Raw genomic sequence first — 23,982 nt, forward strand, 5'->3', positions numbered from 1 at the left:
ACTTTTGTAAATGGAAAAAATACACATAGAAAGAAACTATGAATACTGTCTTCAAACACTTTTCTTTGAAAAGCATCAAATGATTGTATGCCATCAAGTCATTGTCAACAATTAATAACCACATAGATTTTCTCCATGACAATCTGTCCCTAACCCACTGTTTCTCAACCTCAGCAACTTTAAGGTGTGTGGACTTCAACTCCCAGAATTCCCCAGCAATAATTAATAACAATCCAGTTATTAGTACTGGATGTGTGGACTTCAACTTCCGGAATTGGCTTGCTGGGGAATTCTGGGAGTTGAAGTCCACACACCTTAAAGTTGCTGAGGTTGAGAAACACAGGGTTAGAGGAAAAAAATTAATTATGCACCATTTATTTGCTGCAAGGAGAAACAATAACAGCATTAAAAAAATACTCAAATCAAATCAAATCAAATCAAATCAAATCAAATCAAATCAAATCAAATCAAATCAAATCAAATCAAATGAAAACTTAATTATGGTCATAGACCAGCATAACACACGCCTTTAAATCCTGAATGGGGAAGAAGCCCCGCCCCTCCCGATTCATACCTAGCCATCGAAAGTTGTAGCCAATCAGCTTTCGGGTCTCACCTTGCCGGCCAGTAAAGATTCCTTCCCTTCCCATGACGTCAACGTCGGCGCCGGCTGATTGGCTTTCAGCTGGAAGAGCGACGCACCAATGGCGAGCCAGGAGGGGGGCGTGGCCGCGAGCTTGTGTTTCATTTTAATTTGTATTTTAGACGGTTGGAGCAATTATTCTGGGCGGTGAGTATCTTCTTTTTCTATGCATGCGGTGGATCCTGCTTCGGAAACAAAGGAGGGACTGCCAGCGGAATAAATTATTTGCAATGCCAAGGGATAGTTTTTGCAAAGAATAACAGGCTGGCCTTGGAGGAAACCCCAACCGAGCTTAGCAGGGACCAGATTTCTAAGAAGCTGCGATTTAGTATCCTGGTTTGTCTAGCAATGGAAGGGGAGTCTTTGCCCCTTTGAAATGGGCCCTGAGTTTGCCTTTAAGCCGAGGAAGCCCCTCTTGGCTCGGTTCACACGACCCGTGGAAAGCTCCCGACACGTGTTTGCAGGTGAAAGGCATTTTAAGTTTTTAAATTGCGTGTTGTGGCTGAAGATGGTGTGTGAATGCAGCGTGAAGATCGCACTTCAGCCCCCGAAGGAAAAAAAAAGTGCCAGATTTATGACTAATTTTAGATTTTTGACCAATTCTAGATTTATGGCTAATTTTAGCTGGGGCAAAGTTGATGGGGGCTCTTCTTTAGGCCAAACTTTAGAAAAGTTCTGTTCGTTCCTAAATGGGGGATTCTTAATACTAAAATCAGTGTTTCTCAACCTTGGCAACTTGAAGCCGTGTGGACTTCATCTCCCAAAATTCCCTTGCTGGGTGGGGAATTCTGTCCTTCATTCCCAGCTGCTTCTGAATAGCTGCTGGTGGTCTTTGATTTTTTTTAAATAATAAGATACATTAGGGTTTATAAAATATATTAGGATTATTTTCAATGGCAAAAGGGCCTGTTACAGATGGGGTTGACCTGGATTGGATCTGCAGTCTTTCTGTCTGCTCATATTTCTCAATCTTTAAATCCACCCCCCTCCCCTTGGCAGATTTTTCCAGGGAACTGGATTTAAATTCAATTAGAGAAAAAGTTGTGCCATGAAACAGCATTACAGGTAGTCCTTGCTTAATGACCACAATTGGGACCGGAATTTTGGCGGCTAAGTGAAGTGGTTATTAAGCAAATCCGACCCGATTTTATGACCTTTTTTGCCTCAGCTGTTAAGTGAATCACTGCAGACTTTAAGCGAACCACATGGTCATTAAGCAAATCACGCAGTTCCCCATTATTCTGCTTGCCAGAAGCTGGCCAGGAAGGTCGAAAATGGTGATCATGTGATGGTTCGGACTTACAATGGTCATATGTGTGAGAACTGGTCATAAGTCCAAACCATCACTAAATGAATGGTTGTTAAGTGAGGACTATCTGTAACTGCAGCTTCTTGACTGCCATGCTCCCTCCACAAATTCCCCCCCTCCCCAAATCCTCCTCCTCTTTGAATTTTCCTTGGGGGGTGGGAACAGAAATGTTCAATATTGAATTTCAAGAGCTGAGCTGGTGAATGGGGAGGAAGTTTAATTTGGAAGGCATCCGGTATTTGTTTTTTTTTTTAAATTCTATCCAGGTCACATAACGTTAGACTCAAATTAACCAGAATATGTGAGCCGGTTAATCATGCAAGGAGCGGATGATCTTATAAAAGCTTTTCTTAACCCATTAATCCATTGGTTAGGTTCATCCGAAGCGCCGAATGTCTCGCAAAATCAAAGTGCTGGTTATTGGAGCGGGGAATCGGGGGGAAAATTATTCTTCTTATGCCTTACATTTCCCAGAACGCATGAAGGTAAACTTGGCCATTCGGTGCTCGTTATTTATTTTGATTTATTTATTTGTATTTCAAATTTCGTCACTGCCAACCTCCCTCGGGGAGCGACTCTGGGCGGCTTACAATAAAACTAAAAATAAATACAGAGTAAAACACAATAAAAACAGTATTCTTAAATATAAATATAGACATAAATATTTATTATAATAATTATTAGGTGCTTTTGTTCTTAATGTTTAGGAAGAGTCATCGCTAAGGCAGTCTGACTCAGCCTCTGGCAGCTAACTTTGGCCCCGTTTTGGGAGATGGGGGGTGGATTGTGACCTACCACTGAAAATCGGGCTGAATTTTAAATCCCTCGCTCTGATTAAATGGGTTTATTAATCATTGGCATCTTGGCTTTAGAATGTTCAATTGCTGTCTGTAGCAGTTTAATTTTAATTCTTAAGCAATGCTATTTTTTTGCATTTATTTGTAAGAGAGTTTTTTCCCCCTTTCTTAAATGAAACCTGAGAATTTAGGGGCGGGGAAATTTCTGGGAGTCATTCGGCTCCTCAAGTTACACTTTAATATCTAACACAGTGCTTCTCAACCTTGGCAACTTTAAGATGTCTGGATCTCAACTCCCAGAATTCCCTGGCCAGCCATACTGGCCAGGGAATTCTGGGAGTTGAAGTCCACATATCTTAAAGTTGCCAAGATTGAGAAGCACTGATCTAACCTATTAATATACTTAATATTCAAAATTGTATTCCAGTACTAATAAATTGGATTGTTATTAATTATTAGTTCAATTATTATTCAGTGGCTTTTAATTTCCTACTGAAGCCCAAGACTCTTTTGGCTGGGTCCGTGTAGCTAATTCTGCCATTGATTTGCCCAGTGCACTTAACCGGATGAATTAACAGCCTAGCCTGGTCTGTGCACAGCCTGCTAAGGTTGATTCATTTCTGAAGTTTATTAGCTTGATTCCAAATTGTAGTAGACAGCATCAGCAATAATAAGCAAAAGCAAAATGAGAAATGTTGAAATTCCAGATGTCAGGGACCGCCTTAGTCAACGTTATTCTGTCTGGCCAATTCAGCCATTGAAAGAGGGTCTGTTGAGAATTCTGCCCCCTTCCCCAATATCAGTGGGGGCCAGGAAAATATGATAGGACTCTTTGATAGCAGCACCCCCTCAGCTGCTTGGCCTTATATTCCAATGTGCTTTTGAGCAAGTGTTAAAGAAATTTAATTTAATTTAATTCAATTCAATTCAATTTAAAATTTAATTTATTTTAATTTTTAATTTATTTTAATTTAATTTAATTTTTAATTTAATTTTTAATTTAATTTTTAATTTAATTTAATTTAATTTTTAATTTAATTTGTTCCTGTAATGTAATTTAATTTGTTAATTTAATTTAATTTAGTTCTTTGCCTTCTGATTTTGTTCTTACTGCTTATTATCCAGAGTTTCAGTGATTGGGGTGGTAGGCAAAAACAATACAATCGGTAACCCTTATTTACAGTTGCAATGATCCTTTGAACCCCTCTCCAGGATGCTCTACATATTTTCAGATAAACAGGTAAAACAAAACAAAATAAAGATCCGTGTTGCATTTTTCATTTTTTTAAAATCATCTCCCTTCAGGGGGCTTTGATTATTCCTTGCTTCATGAATACATGCAATGAGGATATACTGGTCAGGAATGAAACCATGCATGCAAGCTTGGTCCTTCCTCATTTTCATTTTAAAGGTGTGTTCTTTTCCATTCCACTGAGTGCCTTCAGATCTTCCTAAGATTTAGAAAATCTTATGAGCTACAACGCGGTGGCGCTGCGGGACACGGTGGCGCTGCGGGTTAAACCGCTGAGCTGCTGATCGGAAGGTCGGCGGCTCAAATCCGCGCGATGGGGTGAGCTCCCGTTGCTAGTCCCAGCTCCTGCCAACCTAGCAGTTCGAAAACATGCAAATGTGAGTAGATCAATAGGTACCGCTTCGGCGGGAAGGTAACAGCGTTCCGTGTCGTCATGCTGGCCACATGACCCGGAAGTGTCTACAGACAACGCCGGCTCTAAGGCTTAGAAACGGAGATGAGCACCGCCCCCTAGAGTCGGACACGACTGGACTTTATGTCAAGGGAAACCTTTATCTTTACCTACCTTACAACTATCAGTTTATGATAGTTGGGAAGATGATCCCCAGTAGAGATAGTAGGTAAAGGTAAAGGTTTCCCTTGACATTAAGTCCAGTCGTGTCCGACTCTAGGGGGTGGTGCTCATCTCCGTTTCAAAGCCGAAGAGCCGGCGTTTGTCCGAAGACACTTCCTCCGTGGTCATGTGGCCGGCATGACTAAACAGAACACCGTTACCTGCCCGCCAAAGCGGTGCCTATTAATCTACTCACATTTACATGTTTTCGAACTGCTAGGTTGGCAGAATAGAGATAGTAGAAGGAATAATGTCTGGTAGTATTTTTATTGTACATTTCTTGGGATTCAAATAGGCTCTCCTGGACAAGGCTACCACAGTCAAATGCAGAGTTTCTCAAATCGGCTTGATTTCTCCCTGTTGCAGGTGATTGGCGTGGCCGATCCTCGAGAGCTTGTCCGAAACAGACTCCAAGAAGCCCACAGGATCCCAGAGGAGAATGTTTTTGACGGTGAGAAGCTGCTGCATTTTAATCTTCTTTTTCCTCCAACTGTGCCACCCCTCGATTTTTTTTAAATTTAAAATTTTATTAAAATTTTTAAATTTTTTAAAATTAAAAAAAATTAATTTTAAAAAATAAATAACTTTAAAAGTAATTGTAAAAATAATTATCAAAGGCTTGCAAACAGCAGGAGGAGTCGCAGGCGCGCTTGCAAATTGGCCGGCAGCTTGCAAAGCACCGATGAAGCTGCTAATTCCTTTCCGAACAGCCTCTTTAGCTAGAGGGTGGCTGCTCTGAATGTTGTCTTTTGGAGCCCCTGTTTAAACAGAGCCTTCATTTTTAATTTTAAAGGAAGTTTAGAAACAGCAGTGATGCTGGAAATTGGTGCTTGATTTGCAATAGGACAGCTTCCCAGATTTTTTTTTTTTTTTAAATTATTTTAGGTAAAAAATCAAGGAAGACAGAAAGAATGCCTGGGGACAAGGGTGATGTCTGTGTCATGTTTTTGCCCTGGCATTGAGCAACAAAGTTGGATTCTTGGTGTTAATTTAGCAAGGTGTGTCAATCCAGCTAATATGCACACCCCAAAGCTTCATATAGCATGTTAGTCAAGGCTGGAAAAAGCTCAGGGTGTTTGCAGTTGAGTGTGCGGTTAGAACTGGTGCAAAATTCTTTGCTTAGGAAATAAAATTCAGATTCGTAGGATGGGGGATATCTGGCTTGGCACTTGTGAAAAAGAAGTTGGAATTATAGCTGACTGAATTGGAATCTGAGCCAGCAGGGTGATGCGGCTGCAAAAAAGGCAAAGGCGATTCTAGGCTGCATCACCTCAAGTATAAATGATCCAGAGAAGTACAAGAACTTTCATTGTTCCAGGCTGCAGGGTTGAAAATAATGGATTTAAATTACAAGAAGGCAGACTAAGCTAGAACGTGGGTTTCTTTCAGATGCAGTTTTTTATTCCAGTGCAAAAATTCTGTCAGAGGTAGGAAGGATAAATTATAGTCAGATTGGTATAAATTTCTCCCCATATTCATCATGAACGTCTTCACGTCAACCGCAGCAGGCCAATATTTTTAGCATCTTCCTTTAGCACTTTAATACAACTGCCTGGGAATACTTTTAGTAAATAATAATAATAATAATAAATATTTTAGTAATGTATTAAGTAAATAATTTTACATATTTTACATACATATAAAGAGTCCCTTTGGGGAGACGGGCGGTGATAAATTTGATTAATAAATAAAATTAATAAATTATTTTTCAATAATTTATAATCCATAATGAACAAATAATAATAATGTAATATAGTATAATAAATAATAAATTAATAAATAAAAATAATAAAAGCTAAACTGTCTTCCATGTTGAGTGCAATTCCTGGGCGCACAGCCTTGGAGCTTTCTCGGCAAATGGGGGCCTGTTCTTGTCTTCTGAAATGTTTTTTCCAACTTCCCCATCTAAGGTGAAGCGCTTGGATTTCCTTGTGGTCTCCCATCCAAACGCTTGATCCTGCAGAGCAATTTCAGGCAGAAGCCAAGCAACACAGTAAGGTTTTTTCTGATGATTTTTTCTGTTGAATCTTGATTTTTAGATTGGACTGCCGCTGTGGAACGAGAAAAGTTTGCTGATGCTGTGATCATAACAACTCCGGACAGACTCCATAAGGTATGTCCATTTTTTTTTTTATTTTGTGATTTTTTATTTTTGTATTGTAATTTGTGGGGTTTTTGAGTCACTGGGAGCATCGACTTTTGAAGCAGTGTAACCGTTTTTACTGGACCTCCTTTTTAATTTAATCCTTCTTCCTCTCCGTGTTTTGTGCTAGTTTTTGCTCCTTTAATACAATGCACCTGTATTGCGCTGAGCATTTCTGTTGGGGGAAAGATGTCTGTCTGCAGAAACCTGGAGGAGATTAAAACAGGGGTGGGCAACTTCACCCCTCCCACCTTGCCTGCCCGTGATCACGAATGCCGGAAAACGGTGGCCCATTTTCATTTTCTTTATTAATATTAATTCATTGTGGCTCCACTTACCTTCTGTTGTTTTCCTGAGGGCTCAAGGCGGTAAACATTGGGGGGGGCAGAGGGGAGCTCCCCTCCTTTTATCCCCACAACAACGACCCTGCGAGGTAGCCAGACTGAGCGAGAGAAACAGACCCTAACCTGCTCAGGCAGGATTTGAATCTGGATCTCCCCTATCCATAAATGGCTTGTGTTAGGATGTTGGGGCAGGTGTAAAGGGGAGGGTCATTCTAAAATGGGATTGAGGTAGTTGAACAATCAAAGGAGAAATTCAGATTTGTTAAAATAAAGAATCAAAGAAACTTGGGAAAATTATCTCTCTCACACCCACTCACATAATATGGCCATCATTGGTCATCCCCAAAACCTTAATTGCCACTCCTGGAGCACAAAGGTTTGCTCACCTCTGGATTAAAACACTATTGTTGTTGTTGTTGTTGTTATTATTATTATTATTCCTCCTTCCACCAGGCACCAGCAGTAGCTTTTGCGCAGAAAGGATATCACATCTTGTTGGAGAAGCCCATGGCAGTAAGTTCTGGCAGGCTATTAATTATTAGCAATAAGATAATTGGGCTTTTTAATATTAATAACATGGTATTAATAATAACAATTCGTTATTATTATAATTGATAATTAATATTAATAAGGGAGTGCGTTTTGCCGTTGCCACTACTGTATACAAAATCTGTTCGGGTTGGTCTCCCAAATTTTCTTCTGTTCTTTTTTCTTTTCCCTTTTTTTTGTTTGTTTCTTATTTATTTGTCTTTCTAACTGGCTAAAAGTGAGTAAGAGATAAATATTATTAATAGCAGTTTTTGACATTGTTGGCATGAATAAAGAAAGCAGAGAGGGAAAAAAAATCTAGAAGGGGAAATTCTGCATCAGGTAGGTTGGGAAAGGGGGCTTCCAAAATCTGTTCTTCTCCCAACTGCGGTTGAAAAACACAACTGTTGTCACCGTTTTGCACACACCCTGGGTGAAACAACCTTCTGAATTTTAGGGAGAATAAATGGTGCATATGCCAGAGCAAAACAGAGACAAATATTTAGGGAAAGTTTTGTGAACTTCACCTCTAGCGTTGGGAGCAAGGAAATGCAAATCTTCGAACCAAAATCCCATCTTTTCAGAGATGGTGGTTCCACCAAACTTTGATACGGGCAGTCCTCGCTTAACAACCATTCATTTCATGACTGTTCTGACTTACAACGGTGCTGGAAAAACCAACTTGCGACCAGTCCTCACGCTTAACGACTGTCGCAGTGTCCTGTGGTCACGCGATCACCATTTTCGACCTTCCCGGTCAGCTCCTGGCAAGAAAAATCAATGGAGAACCATGCAGTTTGCTTAACGGCCGCTGCAAAAAAAGTTGTGAAATCAGGTTAGATTCACTTAATGACTGTTTCACTTGGCAAGTGAAATTCTGGTCCAAATTGTGGTCATTAAGTGAGGACTACCTGTACAACATGAAGAAATTAATCTGGTCTGGTATGTATGTACCCCTGTGTTTGATGATGGGCCTGAAGCAAATTGGTTGGTTCTGTTTTGTTTTGTTTTTAATCTTTGCTTATTAATTAGGTAACAGCAGAAGATTGTGCAGAAGTAGTTCAGGCGTGTAAAAGCAACAACATTATCCTTGCGGTGTGCCATGTCCTGCGTTACCATCCTGTCACCCTGAAGATAAAGGTAAATATCCAATTGGGGCAGCGGGTTGGACTAGATGATCTCCAAAGTCCCTTCGAAGTTCCCATTCTGTGATTCTCCTTTAATTAGTTATGTTCCTTTTACCAGGTGGGCTTACAGGCAATACTAGAATTTTAAATCTATATAAGGAAACTGTGCAGTCTAAAAGCCACAGAGATAATTAATTAGTTGTATTTTTTGGTGGTGGTATAGGCTTTTTCTCTGGAATTGCTAGAAGATCGGTGTGTCTTTTTTAACTTGGAAGTTTTTCTACCAAATATACATCCCAAAGACTCCTAGTAATGATATACTAGTGGATAGCAGTCTCTTCCCTATCGTTTAATCTAAAAGACATGGCATACAAGGAAAAGGGTGGGGGAGGGAAGAGGAAAAAGGCAAGCTCAGATGCGTCCCTTTTCAGTATTGCCATTTTTACAGGACCAGATCTAGAGGAGAATAAGCAGAGCAGCTTTCATGAACCCTGTATCTCACAAAATGTTACTGGAAGAAAAAAATTGAAATCAAGCTTTTCTTTGTTCTTTAGGAACTGCTCGATGCTGGCTTGATTGGGGACATCTGCCATATTCAACATCTGGAACCGGTAAGAACCCTTAAGAAAATGTACTTTAGCTAGAAAGCATGTCCTTTGCACCCATCATCTCTCTTTCTCCTGTTTTATTTTTTAATAGGTGCACTTTTCTTCCCTAGTTTTGAGATTTTATGCTCCTTAAAGGCTCTGTTCTGTTCCACTCTCGGACTAAGCACCCTAACCACTAGACAGCACTATACTACTGGTTTTCTTCCTGTTGGAACTTGTCAAATATAGGTGGACTCATAGGTTAGGCCTTATATATATTGTATGTCGAACCCTTTATGGGGATTTGAACTACAGGTAGTCCTTACTTAACAACTACAATTGGGACCGGAATTTCAGTTGCTAAGCGAAGCAGTCATTAAGCGAATCTGACCCAATTTTACAAGCTTTTTTGCGGTGGTCGTTAAGTGAATCACCGTAGGCATTAAGCGAACCACGTGGTTGTTAAGCGAGCCACATGGTTCCCAATTGATTTTGCTTGCCAGAAGCCAGCTGGGAAGATCAAAAGCAGCGATCACTGGTTGCCAAGTGCCCAAATCATGATCATGTGACTGTGGGGAACGCCGTGACAGTCGTAAGTCTGAGGACCGGCTGTAAGTTGGCACTGTCATAAGTCTGAACTGTCACTAAATGAATGGTTGTTAAGCGAGGACTACCTGTAACAAGTCTTGGGGCCTCTGATATGAAGTCCCAACAAATTAACCAGCTTTAGCTCTTTGGTCTGAAACAACTAAGAAAACAAGATGTATCGTCCATAGCATCTATAAGCTGCTGACTTCCGGGCCAAAGATAGCTCTGAAACTGCATTATGGTCATCAAAATGCAATTCTGCATTATGGTCATCAGATGTTTATGGTCTTCAACCTCCAGCCTTTCTAGTGTATCAATTGCCTTTTTTTTTCTTGTTCACCTAGGTAGGATTCTGGCATTTTGCCCATTCCTTTGTCCGGGGCAATTGGAGAAATGAAGGTGAAAGTTCTTTCTCTTTGCTGGCCAAATCCTGCCATGATATTGACCTTATCAATTTTTGGATGGGGAGTAAAAGGTAGGAGTGTTTAACTGTTCCTTCCTCCTTTTTTCCCCCATAGGAATTTTATCCTTAAAAATAATCCCCTTGGCCATTTTTTTGTAGGGTGGGTGGTAGCTAGTATTTAGCACAAACAACCTGGACAGCCTACTTTGAGGACTGTGAAATGAAAAAAAAGAGAGCAAGGTGCTTTTTTTTTTCATTTTTCATGAATCTATATGGCAAAACACTCAACAACATGGAATGAAATGCTGTCCTGTCCTGTCCTGAATTTGCAACGTGTTGCATACCTTTGCTGTGAGAACTGTCTAAAACATCTGGAAAGTATCTTACTTCTGCAATGTGATTTCTGGGGCTTCAAAAAAGTGACTGGGGCTGTTCAGGATGGTATAATGTACAACATACATTGTACCGTCACCCATTCCAGATATTTTTTAAAAAGGTAGTCCAAAACCCATATTCCAGCAAGACCTTTATTAGGACAACATTCAGTGCAGAAATCTGCAAAGCTTTTTCGGCATTAGTCACTGGCTCTTAATTGAATTAGTCTCTCTTGTGTGCTACTGATATTGGTTTGCTCCCCATTTTCCGAAAATATAAAATCCAGGGTTTTGAAAGCTCTTGTCTGCAAGATCTTTGCATGGCCTTTGTGGTTCAACTTTCAAACCATCTTTTTTCCCCCCCTGTCCTTTCAGATGTTTACACGTTTCTTCGTTTGGAAGTCTCTCCCATTTCACAAAAGAGCACAAGGTTTGTTGAACATTGCTGCTGTTATCTTGTTTGATGTGGTGGGATGGGAATTGAGTTAAAAGATTAAAACTTAGAGGTTATTGATGCTGGAGTTAGATATTAAGTGCAGATGTTAACTTTAGTTATGCACAATGTATTCGTACACAGAGGCATTTATACACACATTTTATCAGTTCCTTTCCATATTTTGTTTTCATGTATATTTGCGGACGGAGGATGCACCCAGCGAAACGCATTCTAGGCCGTGAAACCTGACGGCATCGTAAATCCACTGTTTCAGATGCCACCAAATCTCTGTTTCTTCGTGCAAGAGAGCTTGCGTGGTGTAGCAGTGCACTGGGCAGGGGGCTGGACTAGATGACCTCCCTGGTCCCTTCCAGTCCTTCCCGTCCATGGGCGAACTCTTGACATGATTGTGCAATGCAGTAACAGCCCAGAGGGGATAGAAAGGCCATTTAACGTCCTCTGCAGTTGTGGATGTGAATAGATCAGGCAGAGTGTATTTCCTCATGTTTTTCTTTTTATTTTATTTCAGCCTGAAGGAGCTGGTAGCCGCTGCTTAGACTGTTCAGTGGAAGCAAACTGTCCGTATTCGGCTCGGAAGATCTATCTGGAGCGAGCAGAATGGGTAAGTGTGAAGTAAGATCATATCCCCAAGTTGGAGGGGCTGAGAAGTTCTCCAGCACCATCATCACGAAACACCCCCTCATAAAACATAAAAATTGCCCCAGCCTGCCATTTCGCTGCTCTGTGGTTGGATTCACACCTGCAAAATCCCAGCCCGCTTTCCTTGTAATGTGTGGACTCTGTTAAAAAGGTAAAGGTTTCCCTTGACATTAAGTCCAGTCGTGTCCGGCTCTAGGGGGCGGTGCTCATCTCTGTTTCAAAGCCGAAGAGCCGGCGTTTGTCCGAAGACACTTCCTTTGTGGTCATGTGGCCGGCATGACTACACGGAACGCCGTTACCTGCCCGCCAAAGTGGTACCTATTAATCGACTCACATTGGCATGTTTTCGAACTGCTAGGTTGGCAGGAGCTGGGACTAGCAACGGGAGCTCACCCCATCGCGCGGATTCGAACCGCCGACCTTCCGATCAGCTTCCCAGACAAACTGTAGTTTGAACAATATATAACCCAACCCCTGAGAGTTATAAATCATTCTTTGTGGGTGCTGTGAATGTTAATCATGTTAACTTTGGTGTGGTAACCTTGATATTTTTATGGCTTAGGTGAGTGTGCAAAAGAAGTCTGGTTAGGTAGCATCTAGTTCAACCTTGATCAGCATTTCTCAACCATGGAAACTTGAAGATGTGTGGACGTCAACTCCCAGAATTCCCTAGCCAGCATGCTGGCTGGGGAACTCTGGGAGTTGACGTCCACACGTGCTGGCTGGGGGACTCTGGGAGTTGACGTCCACACGTCCTGGCTGGGGAATTCTGGGAAATGAAGCCCACACATCTTAAAGCTGCCACGGTTAAGAAACACTGATGTAGGTGACTTAACTTAAACTTAATTCAATTTAATTTCCAGGTTGTTTTGCATGCTTGGGCCACTGCAGCTTAGTGCAATGTGTAAATTCAGCGTGCAACCTTAAAAAAAAATAGTCCAGATCTCCTTTTACGCTGTCCACTGTTGGAAACAGACTGGGACCACCTAGATATTAACTAATCTTGCAGCAATGCTAATTCCTTTCCCCATAGGGCTCATTTAACTGGCCAGTGTCGGTCGTCTGCAGCAACGGTGGGCGCGACATAGAAACCCTGATGGAGGCCTTGCACCTCGGCCCGTACGGAAGGTGTGTTTACGATTGTGACAATGATGTTGTTAGCAACCAGGTAGGCGTTTCACCGCTTCGCTTGTTTTCTTGTAAGAATGTAAGCTGTTTTATGGGGGCTACTAACAAATTGCTTCCTCTCTCACCTCCCAAATCTGAATTTCAAGTTGCAGATAGGTTGCAGACACGGGATTGGATTCGGTTCTCAAATCATCCCCGGAGTTCTTTTCGTGGCAAAAGGGGCTTCTGTTTTTCTGCCTCATTCTCAGGGAGGGGTTGAATTGTCCAGGTGGTGCTTTTGAAGTTAGTTTATGGGGTGAGAGAGAAATGGCAGTGTTTCCTGCATTCCTTTTTTCACCTTTCCACAGCCTCTCCGGCCAAGCATATTTCCAGCCTGCGATACAGGTAGTCCTCGACTTATGACCATTCATCCAGGGACCATTCGAAGTTATGATGGTGCTGGAAAAAGTTCCTTACGATTGGTCCTCACATTTACAAGAGTTGCGGCATTCTGGGGTCACGTGATCGACATTTGCGACCTTTCCAGCCAGCTTCTGACAAGGGGGAAGCCAGATTTGCTTACCGACCACGGTGATTCACTTAATGACTGTGGCAAAAAGGTCGTAAAATTGGGCATGACTCACTTAACAGCTTCCTCGCTTAGCAACAGAAGTTCCAGTCCCAATTGTGATCATAAGTCAAGGACTACCTGTTGCTTCAGTTCTTAACTTTTTTTTTGTACTTTGTGAACACCCCTTGCTAATTCAGCACACTGCCACCGCGTTTCTTTGTTGGAAAAAGTGTTTCTCCTGAGTGGCAGAGTCCTTGAAACCCTTTTATGATTTTTAGGTGGTCAATATGGAATTTGAAGGCGGGGCGACTGCCGCCTTCACAATGGTCGCTTTTACGGAAAAACTGGGGGAGAGAACGACGACGATCTATGGGACGAAGGTAACGCCGAAACCCACGTTAGGCCTTCTTTTTCAGACTTTAAAAAACAAGACGTGTTACTTCAGCAGCGGGGAATGCTTCCCAAAATCACGGATTGCGCCACACTTTGGTTTATTTAAACATGGTTTCATGAGTGAAGCACAATTGGCTGGGTTGAGCCGCAAATGTGGTCGACACCCAACAGTGGCTGGTTCGGACGTGATGCTGAGCGGAACCTGGCTAGGCCGGAGCACAAACGATCGGCAGGGATTAGGGGACTGCAAATACGCTCGGTGTTTCGATAATGATTTTAAAGATCTCTGTAGAGGGTGATGCGACCACTTAAGAGGCCAATGCTACCTTGGGGTGCATTCATGGGAACAGAGAACCCAGATCATGGGGAATTGCCCTCATCTTCTCCATTTCCAGGTCAGGGACAAATTGGAGCAAGTTTAGAGGAGCACCACAGAGATGATGGTGAAGGGTCTGGAAATCATGCGTTATGAGGAATGGTTGAAGGATCTAGGTAGGGTTAGGCCAGGATTTCTCAACCTCAGCAGCTTTAAGATACAGGAAGTCCTCGACATATGACCATTCATTTAGTGACCGTTTGAAGTTACGATGGCGCTGAAAAAAGTGACTTATGACCGGTCCTCACACTTACGACCGTCACAGCATTCCCCTGGTCATGTGAGCAAAATTTGAACACTTGGCAACCAGCTCACACTTATGGCAGTTGCAGCATTCCTGGGCCACCATTTGCAACTTTCCCAGCCGGCTTCCGACAGTCAAAAGGGGGAAGCCGGATTCATTTAACCACCATGGCAAAAAAAGGCCATAAAATCAGGTGTGACTCACTTAACCGCCTCACTTAGCAACGGAAGTTCCAGTTCCAATTGTGGTCGTAAGTCGAGGACTATTTGTATGTGGACTTCTTCCTCCTGGGACTGACGAACGAACAGTTGGAAAAAAAGTCATGGAACTTTGTTTTTACACATGATAACTGCAGCAAGATTATTGCACGCACAAAGATGGAAAGATTTGGTGATACTACAATGGAGGAATGGTGGGTGAAGATGATGGGACTTCCTGAGATGGCCAAATTGACCTGTTTGATTAGAAAATAGACAATATCTATGTTTATTGCCAGCTGGTAACCCCTTAGGGACTCTCTGTGTAAAACAGAAAAAAAAAGAACTTACAGATAGGATAGATTATAGAAAGGAGTCATGGTGTAACTTTAGAGAAAGGGTACAAACAAATTGTATAATCTACAATTCTGCTTACAACTGCTGTAAAGATCAGAAGCCACTTTTTATCTTTTTTTATTTTCCTTCTTTTTGCACTGTGACTCTATTTCCTCCTTTTTCTTTTTTCCTTCTTCGAGTTTGTATTAATTTTTACTTTTAAAACTTTCAGTAAAATTGTATATATTAAAAAAGAGACAGAGGTGAAGACTTCAACTCCCAGAGTCCCCCAGCCAGCATGTGTGGACTTCAGCTCCCAGAATTCCCCAGCCAGCATGCATGCATACTGGCCAGGGATTTCTAGCTGAAGTCCACCCATCTTTAAAATGATGAGGTTGAGAAACACTGGTTTAGCCTACAGGAGAGAAGATTGAAGGGAGGGAGGACAGGCATCTTCAAATATCTGAAGGGTCGCCGCACAGAAGGATAGAAAATAAATTAATTTTTAAAAAATTACAGCCCCATGGGTTGAAACTACAGAGGAGGAGGTTCAAGCTAGGCATCCATCTTCATGGTACTAGCTGCCATGTGTAGAGGGACGTTCTTCACCCCTGGAGGTCTTCAAGTCCCTCTGAAATGCATTAGCGGATCCTGGAACAAGCAGGGGGTTGAGCTAGATGATCTTGGAGATCATGTCCTCTCTCAAGATTTTATTTTTGGCCCCCTTTAATGGAGAAAAGGGGCATGTTTTGGGCTGACTCGGATCATACATCCCAGCTAGGGGGCAGCATCTAGCCAATCTTGGCTGATCTCAAAAAGTTAAGGAGGGGGGTCTTCAAACAGCAGGGGGTTGGACTAGATGACCACTAAAGTCCCTTTTAACTCAATGACGATCCAAAAAGGGTTGTTTCGGGGAGCTTTGGCAAGTGGTTAAGCATGGCAGCGGGGACAAAGGAAGGCAATGTGACCCAAGCTGTTTGTCGCCTCTGTGGTTCTGCCTGGCCTCCTCTGTAGGGCTGTTGTGCGCTTTGAAGTTCCCTGACCCGGATCTCAATCGTTTTATTTCCTTTTTCCCTGTCTTTTCTCAATGGGCTTTTCCCAGTGTTATTTTCTGTTCCCGCTCCGACCCGAACAGGCAAAATATAATTGTTTTCTCTGCCTGCCTTTTTCCAGGGCGAACTTTCCTGCGAAGGGGAGCGAGGCCCTGTGGAGATCTTTGACTTTCTTCAGAAAAAAAAGACCTTGGTTTCTCCCCGTATAGAGCCGGGCATCCCTGCTAGTTTGCAGGGTCACTATGGCGCGGATTACTACTTGATCGACAGCTTCGTTTCAGCCGTATCTGTTAAGTTTTTCCCTTTTATTTAAACCCCCCACATGCAAAACTCAGGACAGAATTTGTTCTTCCCTGGAGTGTTCTATCCAGCTTCTATCTGGCAGATAATGCTGATCCAGTTTCCCCAACCTGGCACTTTCCGGGGGCGCTGACTACGACTCCCATCATGCCTAGCCAGTGTGTCCTTTCACCAGCTCTGAACATTAGCAGCCCGACCTATGCGCAGCATAAGCGTTCCAAGTGGTTGGGCTGTTCTGAGTCCTTGAATGGCTTGTTTCCCTGACATGCTAGCTTTCTGCATGCTGGGAATCCATCTGCATGCCCCTCCCGCCATACGCAGCTACTTGCAACTTGAAGTGGTACAGCCCAGCTGTTTTATGGACTGCTACCCATGCCAAAAAGCCCCTCAAATCTGCAATCCTACACACTGTGTCAACTTCAGTGAATTTGATAAAAGCTACTTGTGAGTAGACCTGGAATGAATTATGCAAGGAGCCACTTAAGACAAACCACCATTCTGTACTCTTTGCAAAACAAAGACCCTTAATCAGAGGCCCCCCTTTTAGGATTTGGCAAAGGGTTCAGAAAACAACAGGATTTCACCCCTTTGCATTTTGTTAAAAGACAAAATACAGGTAGTCCTTGCTTAACGACCATTTGTTTGATCACGGTCTGAAGTTACGACAGCCTCGGTAAAAGTGCATTATGACCTGTACTCACATGACTGTCGCAAACTGCCGCACCACCCCCACGGTCCCATGATCACAGTTCAGGCACTCGGCAGCTGGCTCGCATTTACGACCAGTCGCAGCATCCTGTGGCAACATGACCACAATTTGCAACCTTTCTTGCTGCCTTCACCCATTGGGACGTCCATTGGGGAAGTTGGATTCACTTTAACCACCTGTGATTTGCTTAACGGCCGCCGTAAAAATTGGCCGTCAAATCAGGTCCCGCCATGCAGCGACTCACTTAATGATCGTGCTGCTTAACAACCAATTTCCAGTCCCTATTGTGGTCGTTAAGTGAGGACTACCCTTTATAGCACAAGATGGGATTGCCTGACACACTTTTCCCCCCGTCCCTTTTGTCTAAATTTTCCAACAGGAGAATGACCCGTCCCGAATTCCAACCAGCCCGGAAGAGACCCTCCGGTCTCACCTCCTGGTGTTTGCGGCCGAGCAAGCTAGACGAGAAAACCGAGTTGTGGTGGTAGAAACAGGACAAGAAAACTGGTGCGCACAGCCAGCCCCGCTCCAGCCAGAGACTGGCTGCTGCTCGTTGCAAATGAGTCCGAAAACACTTCCAGAAATGACTGGGTAAAAACACTCTCCCTTCAACCACCCTTCTGAAGTAGCTTGCTCTGGGACGCAGGACTACAGCCCTCATCGTCCACTCCAGCACGCACGACCCCAGGACAATGGCCGCTATTGTATCAAGCTTCACCAGGGGTAGGATGGTGAGCAAACACCAAGCGAAGGGCGTCCCCTGTTTCTATGATACCAGATTACCAGCTCTCTGTAGGAAAATGTGCATTTGCTGGGAAATCTTGCAATGGAGCTGCTGCGCTTTTTACGAGGGACTTTGCAGAAAACTAAATTGGTAAATTTGTGGAACTTCCAGGGCCCGTCGGCCAGCCCACCTGAATGATTTACCGGCCGCCTTTGCACAGCATCGACCCCAAACCTTGTGTGGTTAATTCAGTTTTGGCTTTAATTGCACAAACAGGCATTCTGGCTGGGAAGCCACCGAGCCGGGTTTGCGCAGCTCTGCATTCTGTCCGGTGCACGCCGTGAGGCGCACACAGCCTTCTCGAAGATCGGAGCCAGCTTTTCTGGCAGTGGGGGGCCGTAAGAATTTTGCTGGGCCGTAAGAATCAGCGCCGGCCGGATTTGAAGGGGCCGTATGGTTTCGCTTCTCCATCCGCGCGTGGGGTTTTCACACTCCGCCCATCAGCTTTGCTGCTGTTCCTCCTTGCCAGCCAGCTCCTCTTCTTCAGCTGCCCTTTCCACCTCCTGAGCTTTTTTCTTCTTCATCCGCTCAGCGTTTGTGACAGTCATCGGATGCAGCGGAAAGAAGCCGGAAAGACCTACCAGAAAAAAACGAAAGAGGTCAATGCATCCGTCCCGGGCCTTGAACTCCATTTGCAAATACAATAGGAAAAATCTAGCCTACGTCACAACACCCTTGCATCTTTTCTGCAAAGCAGAAAACTCCCTTGTAATGTTGGCTGGGGATCTATCTATCTATCTATCTATCTATCTATCTATCTATCTATCTATCTATCTATCTATCTATCCATCTATAAACCTATCTACAAAGCAGTTTGCTAGCACTTTTTCCGGCTAAGCAATTCTATTTAGAAGGCAGAAACAAACCTGGATGAATTTAACGAAGTGAGCACAGCTCACAAAAGCTGCCGCCTTCGAATAAAATGCGTCAATCTGAAAAATTGCGAGCAGACCCCAATATGGGGCTGCTGGAGACAAAATGTTCCTCCTGCAATGTTTAGAAAGGTTTGTAAGCCTGCAGTTCCTTGGCTGAAATGTGATCTGAGCCTTGTATCCTATTAATAAAATTATCCTGATTTAAACAGCGTCCCCAGCAACATGCTGTGCCACGTGGGTCTTGCATCCATCAAGACAGCAGGAACCTTTTTTTTTTTTGCTGGAAAAAGGATGCGAAGCTTATGATGCAGAAACTGGTTGCATTTCATTTCACCGCTGTGACTTCAAGCAGATGCTTCTCCTTGTAGATTAATCTTGCACATCCATTTAGAGTTATTTTAGCTCACACTTCCTTACAAAGCTGCTTCAGTTTCTGGAAGGATGCTGGCATGTTAGAATAGGTTTGGAGAACAGTAAAGGTCTTAACCGTGGTTTAAGGACTGGCCCAATGTGGACAGGCTAAAAGAACTTGGGTTGTTCAGAAGGCTTTAGTTTTTTGTTCAGGTTGGAGAAAAGACTAAAGGGAGACAAGTGGATGGATACAAGTAGTCCTTGCTTAACGAACACAATTGACACTGGCACTTTGGTTGCTAAGTGAAGCGGTCATTAAGCAAATCCAACCCAATTTTACGACCATTTTTGCAGCAGTTAAGTGAATCACTGCAGGCATTAAGCAAACCACATGGTTGTTAAGCAAATCACATGGTTCCCCGTTGATTTTGCTTGCCAGAACCCGGCCAGGAAGGTCAAAAATGCAATCACCTGACAACGGGATGTCGCAACTGCCCCGTTGACAAGCACCCAAAATTGTAATCATGTGACCAAGGGGACACTGTGACGGTCGTAAGTTTGAGGACCGGTTGCAAGTCAATTTTTTCAGCATCATTGTAAGTCCAAACTGCCACTAAACGAATGGTTGTTAAGTGAGGACTACTTGTACCTTGTTCTGCAGGCCTGAATCCCTGGCTTCGTGAGCTATCCAGGTTTTGAGCCTGCTAAGCATGCCAAGCTGCAATATTCCCAATATTCTGGATGAAGGTCTTTTGCCAGAATTCTGTGGTAGTCTTGGCTTGCTCCAAATTTACTTACTTATGTTCTATCCTGCCTTTATTATTTTTATAAATAACTCAAGGCAGCGAACATACCTAATACTCCTTCCTCCTCCTATTTTCCCCACAACAACCACCCTGTGAGGTGAGTTGGGCTGAGAGAGAGGGACTGGCCCAAAGTCACCCAGCCGGCTTTCATGCCTATGGCGGGACTAGAACGCACCATCTCCTAGTCTCTAGTCTGTGGCAGGATTACAGGGAGTTCTAAAAAGTTCAACTTTCTGGCCCCCCTGTAAATGCATATTTCTGCTAGCGGGATAGGCAAAATTGCTTTGGCAGACAAACTGGGGGTGCATTCATTAAAAATAAATCTACACTTATTTTACATACTTGATTTTTGAAAGCCCTCTGCAAAACCAGAGGGGCGACTTACCCAGCAGTTTTTCAACAGGCTTGGTCGGGGCGGCTCCACAGGCGAACCAGTATTTGAGCCTCTCGAAGTTCACGCCCACAATCTTCTCGGCATACCGGTTGGGCATCGGGTCATAGCAGCCAATCTGCTCAATGTACTTGCCGTCCCGGGCACGCCTGTTGTGGGCAACCACGATCCGATAGTACGGGCGATTGGTGCAGCCACCGAGGGCGAACCGGATGACGACACGGAGATTGCGGTACGTCTTTAGGAGGGGACGTCCTGTTAGAGGAAATTGGGTACGTATATCATTCAGCAGTACAAGTAGTCCTTGCTTAACAACCATTCGGCTAGTGACGGTTTGGACTCACGACAGTGCTAAAAAAACACCTTGTAACCAGTTCTTGCACTGAGCTTCGTAGCATCCTGCGGTCACGAGATTGCCATTTTTGACCTTCCCAGCCAGCTTCCTACAAGCAAAATCAATGGGAAAACACATGATTTGCTTAAGGATCATGTGGTTCGTTTAATAACCATGGTGATGCAACGGTCACAAGTGTGAGGACAGGTCATACGTTGGTTTTCCCAGCACCATCGTAATTCCAAACTTGCACTAAACGCCTGGTGGTTAAGCGAGGACTAGGACTTAATGACCACTGCAAACGGGTCATAAACGTGGGTGGGGTTCGCTTAATGATCGCTTCGTTTAGCAACCGAAATTCCAGTCCCAATTGTGGTGGTTAAGCAAGGACTACCTGTATTGATTTGATTTTGGACTCTCCCCTCTCTTCTGCTGCCGCTACAGCTTTTGACTACAGGGCCTACGATGCCCTGCCACTGGAGGGGCAGGGAGATGTAATCCAAAATGCCAGAAGGCACCTAAGGACCAAAAGATGCTTTTCTTTTTCAAAAGAAGCAGACAAACGAGGTCTTTGGGAAGGCTTCTGCGAAAGGGTTCAGGAATCACAGTGGGCCAAATTAAAAACGTGCAAACTGGTTCAGAAGGAAGGAGGCAGCCAGCCAAAGGGAAACCCGCTTGGAAGTTTTATTTATTTATATATTTACTATTTTAGTTTTTTGAAAAAAATAATCTGCATATCTCCAATTGCCAGAAAGGATCCGATCCGGAATTCCTCGCAGGAGAACCCTTCCCAGAAGACGGCGTCAATCCCCCACCCACTCACCCAAAATGGGGCTACTTTATTTCTATACAGGTCCATTCCCCTCCTCTTGAGGATGCAATTTGTTGCGTGTTGCGAGCCTACCTCACAAGGTTGTTGTAGGGGAGTACAGAATATTGCCAGTGTTTGCATCTTTACCCATGGAGCATGAAAGGAGACCAGGTTATGGGGGGGGGCAGGGAGGTATAAAAAGCATTCTGTTAATGCCACTTACCCAGTTGAACCATGATGTCTTCTTCCTGCAGAGAAAGGGAAAAAAATCTCTGAGTGGTGTGTTGAAACGGGGCAATCTGTTTGAAACCAGAACCAGCAGGAAAAGAATCACCCGGGGGGCCGAGGTGCGATTCCCACAACCCTCAGGCAGAAGCCTTTAGACCAGGAGCTGCAATCCCAGCTCCTTCGGATTCTAAGCCAGGTTTGTGGCTTAATGCAACTGAACGACCGAAGCTGGCTCAACAAGCCACGATCCAGACAAGCCGTGGCTTAGCAGATGGAGTGGGGACCCAGCCGTAGCAAAGCGCAGGGGGCCGGGGGGGCCCTGGGGGCCGGAGGCCCCCCCGGAAGGGAGGTTGATCAAGGGGGGCCGTCCGTCCTGCACCCGGGTTGGGGTGCAGCTGCACCTGTTGAGTTTCTGCAGCTCTCGAAGGAGCGCCGCAAGGAGGAAAGTGGGGTCGCCCGGCTTTTGCAAGGCCCTGATTCAACAGGTGTAGTTTCACCCACACCCGGCTCCACCGGCGCAGCTTCTCCCAGTGGGCAGCCGCCAATCCAACCGGTGAAGCCCAAGCTGGAAAAGGGGATGGATACGCTACACCCCGTGACTGTCTGCCTTACCCGCACAGCGCGATCCCCGAACCCAGGAGCCCGGAGCGGGCGATCCACGGATCCCCGCGAGCTTCCACGCCAAACCCACGCCGACCGATCGCGCCCCGCCGGCGCATGCGCGCAGGCCGGGGCAACCCGGAGCCTCGCCCAGGCCGCCCAATCAGACCGCGCGTTCGGAAGGGCCCTTTTCTTGCCCCGTCGAACCTCGACGGCGCATGCGCCCTCGCGTCATAGAGCCTGGCGGGAGCCGTAGTGCGCCCGCGCGGCGCTGCCCCACAGTTGCTAAGCAACCGACGCTGGCCTAGCCGAAGGGAGGCGCGGGAGGTGTTGAGCGCCGCGGGGCCTAAAGCGGCGAGGAGACCGAGGGGAGCGGAACGTAAGGGCCTCCTCGCCCGCCCCAGACGTCCCCCCGGAAGCAGGCCCCGACTCGGCCGCCTGGCCGCGCCCCCTTCCTCTCCGGGACCGCCCCGTCGCCGTAAACCCCGCCCCTCCGTCCTCTTCCCCCCGGAGCTTCCCGGAGGGCGGGGGAGGGGGGTCTAGTCACGTGCTTAAAAATCGCTCGCGGGATCGCCAAGTGCGGCCTCGGCGTGAGGCTAGTCCGCATTGAGCGAATGGCGCGGGGGAGGGAGCGGGGCGGGGGCCGCGCGTGGCTCTGCCAGAGGTGGGGCGTTGTGGTTTCCCTCCTCTGTAGCCGAGGCTTAATTTGAAGCGGCTTCCTTTGGGCCCCAAATTGGTTTGGGCTCACAGGACCCAACAGGCCAAGTCAAAAGCAGTAATAAGAAAACCCTAAGAAATCACGCACCCCTAGGCTTAACCGAGTTAGTTACAAACCTGGTCGGTGCGCTGTTGGACCAATGTGAATTATAATAAAGGGGGTTCAAGCAGCAATCCGGCCTGTGATGGTGGTTTATTCACAAGACTCTGCCGGCGTTGCTCAATGTGTTTGTTTCCAGGCAGGTGAGCCAGCTTTCTTCCACCTGGTGACCTTGGCAGAGGATGGACTACCAACCTCATAAGCCCCAGCCTGGCAGACCCAAGGATTAGCAGCCGCTCAAGCCACCAGAAAGGAAGAGGAGCTCAGCCTCGATATGAATGAATGCTGCATTTGGGCTCACCTACTACTGCTACTATTATTAGATTTTTATCTCACCTTTTTAATATATTTTGTCCAACTCAAGGTGGCAGACACCCCTAATCCTCCTGCCGCCTCTTTTCCCCACCACAACAACCCTGCAGGGTGGGCTGAGAGAGAGAGAGACGGGCCCAAAGCCACCCAGCTGGCTTAGCCGCAGGCTCCCTCAGGCCACAGTGGCCGAGCGAAGCTTGTGAATCAAAGTTTGCCGCTTGCATGAGCAATAAAACTACAGGGGCGGCGGCTTTTTATCTTGGCCAATGTTTTGCCCAGCTTCTTTCTCTGCCCTAACGCAGACTTTTCTGGATGATGGTTTTGACTTCTTGTTTTATTTTCGGTGTGGGTAGCCACCCAGGATTATATGGCAGGAGATGGACAGCGGTAGAAATCTTTTAAAGAAGTAAGATAGAGTTAGATCATGCCCCCTTCCCCCCCGCTTAAGACCAGATCATGGGGGAAATCTATTTATGTGGTCTAGGAGTCAACAACAGCTTGATGCACATAATAATAAAAATAATTGTTATTATTTCAAAAGCTTGATTTTTCATTTAAACGTCACAGGGCTTTTGTCGGAGGGC

At 44.9% G+C, this 23,982-nt stretch overlaps 2 protein-coding genes across 2 annotated transcripts; one reads left to right on the top strand and one right to left on the bottom strand.

Annotated features, from left to right (window-relative positions):
• The first annotated feature begins 2,224 nt into the window (after positions 1 to 2,224).
• Positions 2,225 to 18,342, top strand: LOC134507049 (uncharacterized oxidoreductase YjhC-like). Its single transcript, XM_063317466.1, has 13 exons — positions 2,225 to 2,437; positions 4,981 to 5,065; positions 6,654 to 6,727; positions 7,555 to 7,614; positions 8,662 to 8,769; positions 9,311 to 9,367; positions 10,276 to 10,406; positions 11,084 to 11,138; positions 11,674 to 11,766; positions 12,838 to 12,972; positions 13,761 to 13,862; positions 16,202 to 16,369; positions 17,469 to 18,342. Exons 1-13 carry the CDS (start codon positions 2,345 to 2,347, stop codon positions 17,682 to 17,684), a joined length of 1,377 nt encoding a protein of 458 aa, XP_063173536.1. The 5' UTR covers positions 2,225 to 2,344; the 3' UTR covers positions 17,685 to 18,342.
• On the bottom strand, positions 18,215 to 22,359 carry MRPS16 (mitochondrial ribosomal protein S16). The gene is made up of 4 exons (XM_063317465.1): positions 22,282 to 22,359; positions 21,665 to 21,689; positions 20,291 to 20,551; positions 18,215 to 18,450 (listed from the first exon to the last, which is right to left on the bottom strand). Exons 2-4 carry the CDS (start codon positions 21,675 to 21,677, stop codon positions 18,314 to 18,316), a joined length of 411 nt encoding a protein of 136 aa, XP_063173535.1. The 5' UTR covers positions 21,678 to 21,689; positions 22,282 to 22,359; the 3' UTR covers positions 18,215 to 18,313.
• Between the last annotated feature and the right edge of the window lie 1,623 nt (positions 22,360 to 23,982).

Source organism: Candoia aspera, chromosome 18, assembly GCF_035149785.1.
Source record: "Candoia aspera isolate rCanAsp1 chromosome 18, rCanAsp1.hap2, whole genome shotgun sequence".
In the NCBI taxonomy this organism is placed as follows: domain Eukaryota; kingdom Metazoa; phylum Chordata; class Lepidosauria; order Squamata; family Boidae; genus Candoia; species Candoia aspera.

What these genes read in the sequence shown, in the direction of transcription:
- LOC134507049 (XM_063317466.1), top strand. Translation starts at nt 2,345, where the DNA reads ATGTCTCGCAAAATCAAAGTGCTGGTTATTGGAGCGGGGAATCGGGGG. An exon ending in CTGTCACCCTGAAGATAAAG is followed by an intron (nt 8,770 to 9,310) that starts GTAAATATCCAA and finishes TTTGTTCTTTAG; the next exon opens with GAACTGCTCGATGCTGGCTT. An exon ending in ATATTCAACATCTGGAACCG is followed by an intron (nt 9,368 to 10,275) that starts GTAAGAACCCTT and finishes TTGTTCACCTAG; the next exon opens with GTAGGATTCTGGCATTTTGC.
- MRPS16 (XM_063317465.1), bottom strand. An exon ending in GCCTGTTGAAAAACTGCTGG is followed by an intron (nt 18,451 to 20,290) that starts GTAAGTCGCCCC and finishes TTTTTCTGGTAG; the next exon opens with GTCTTTCCGGCTTCTTTCCG.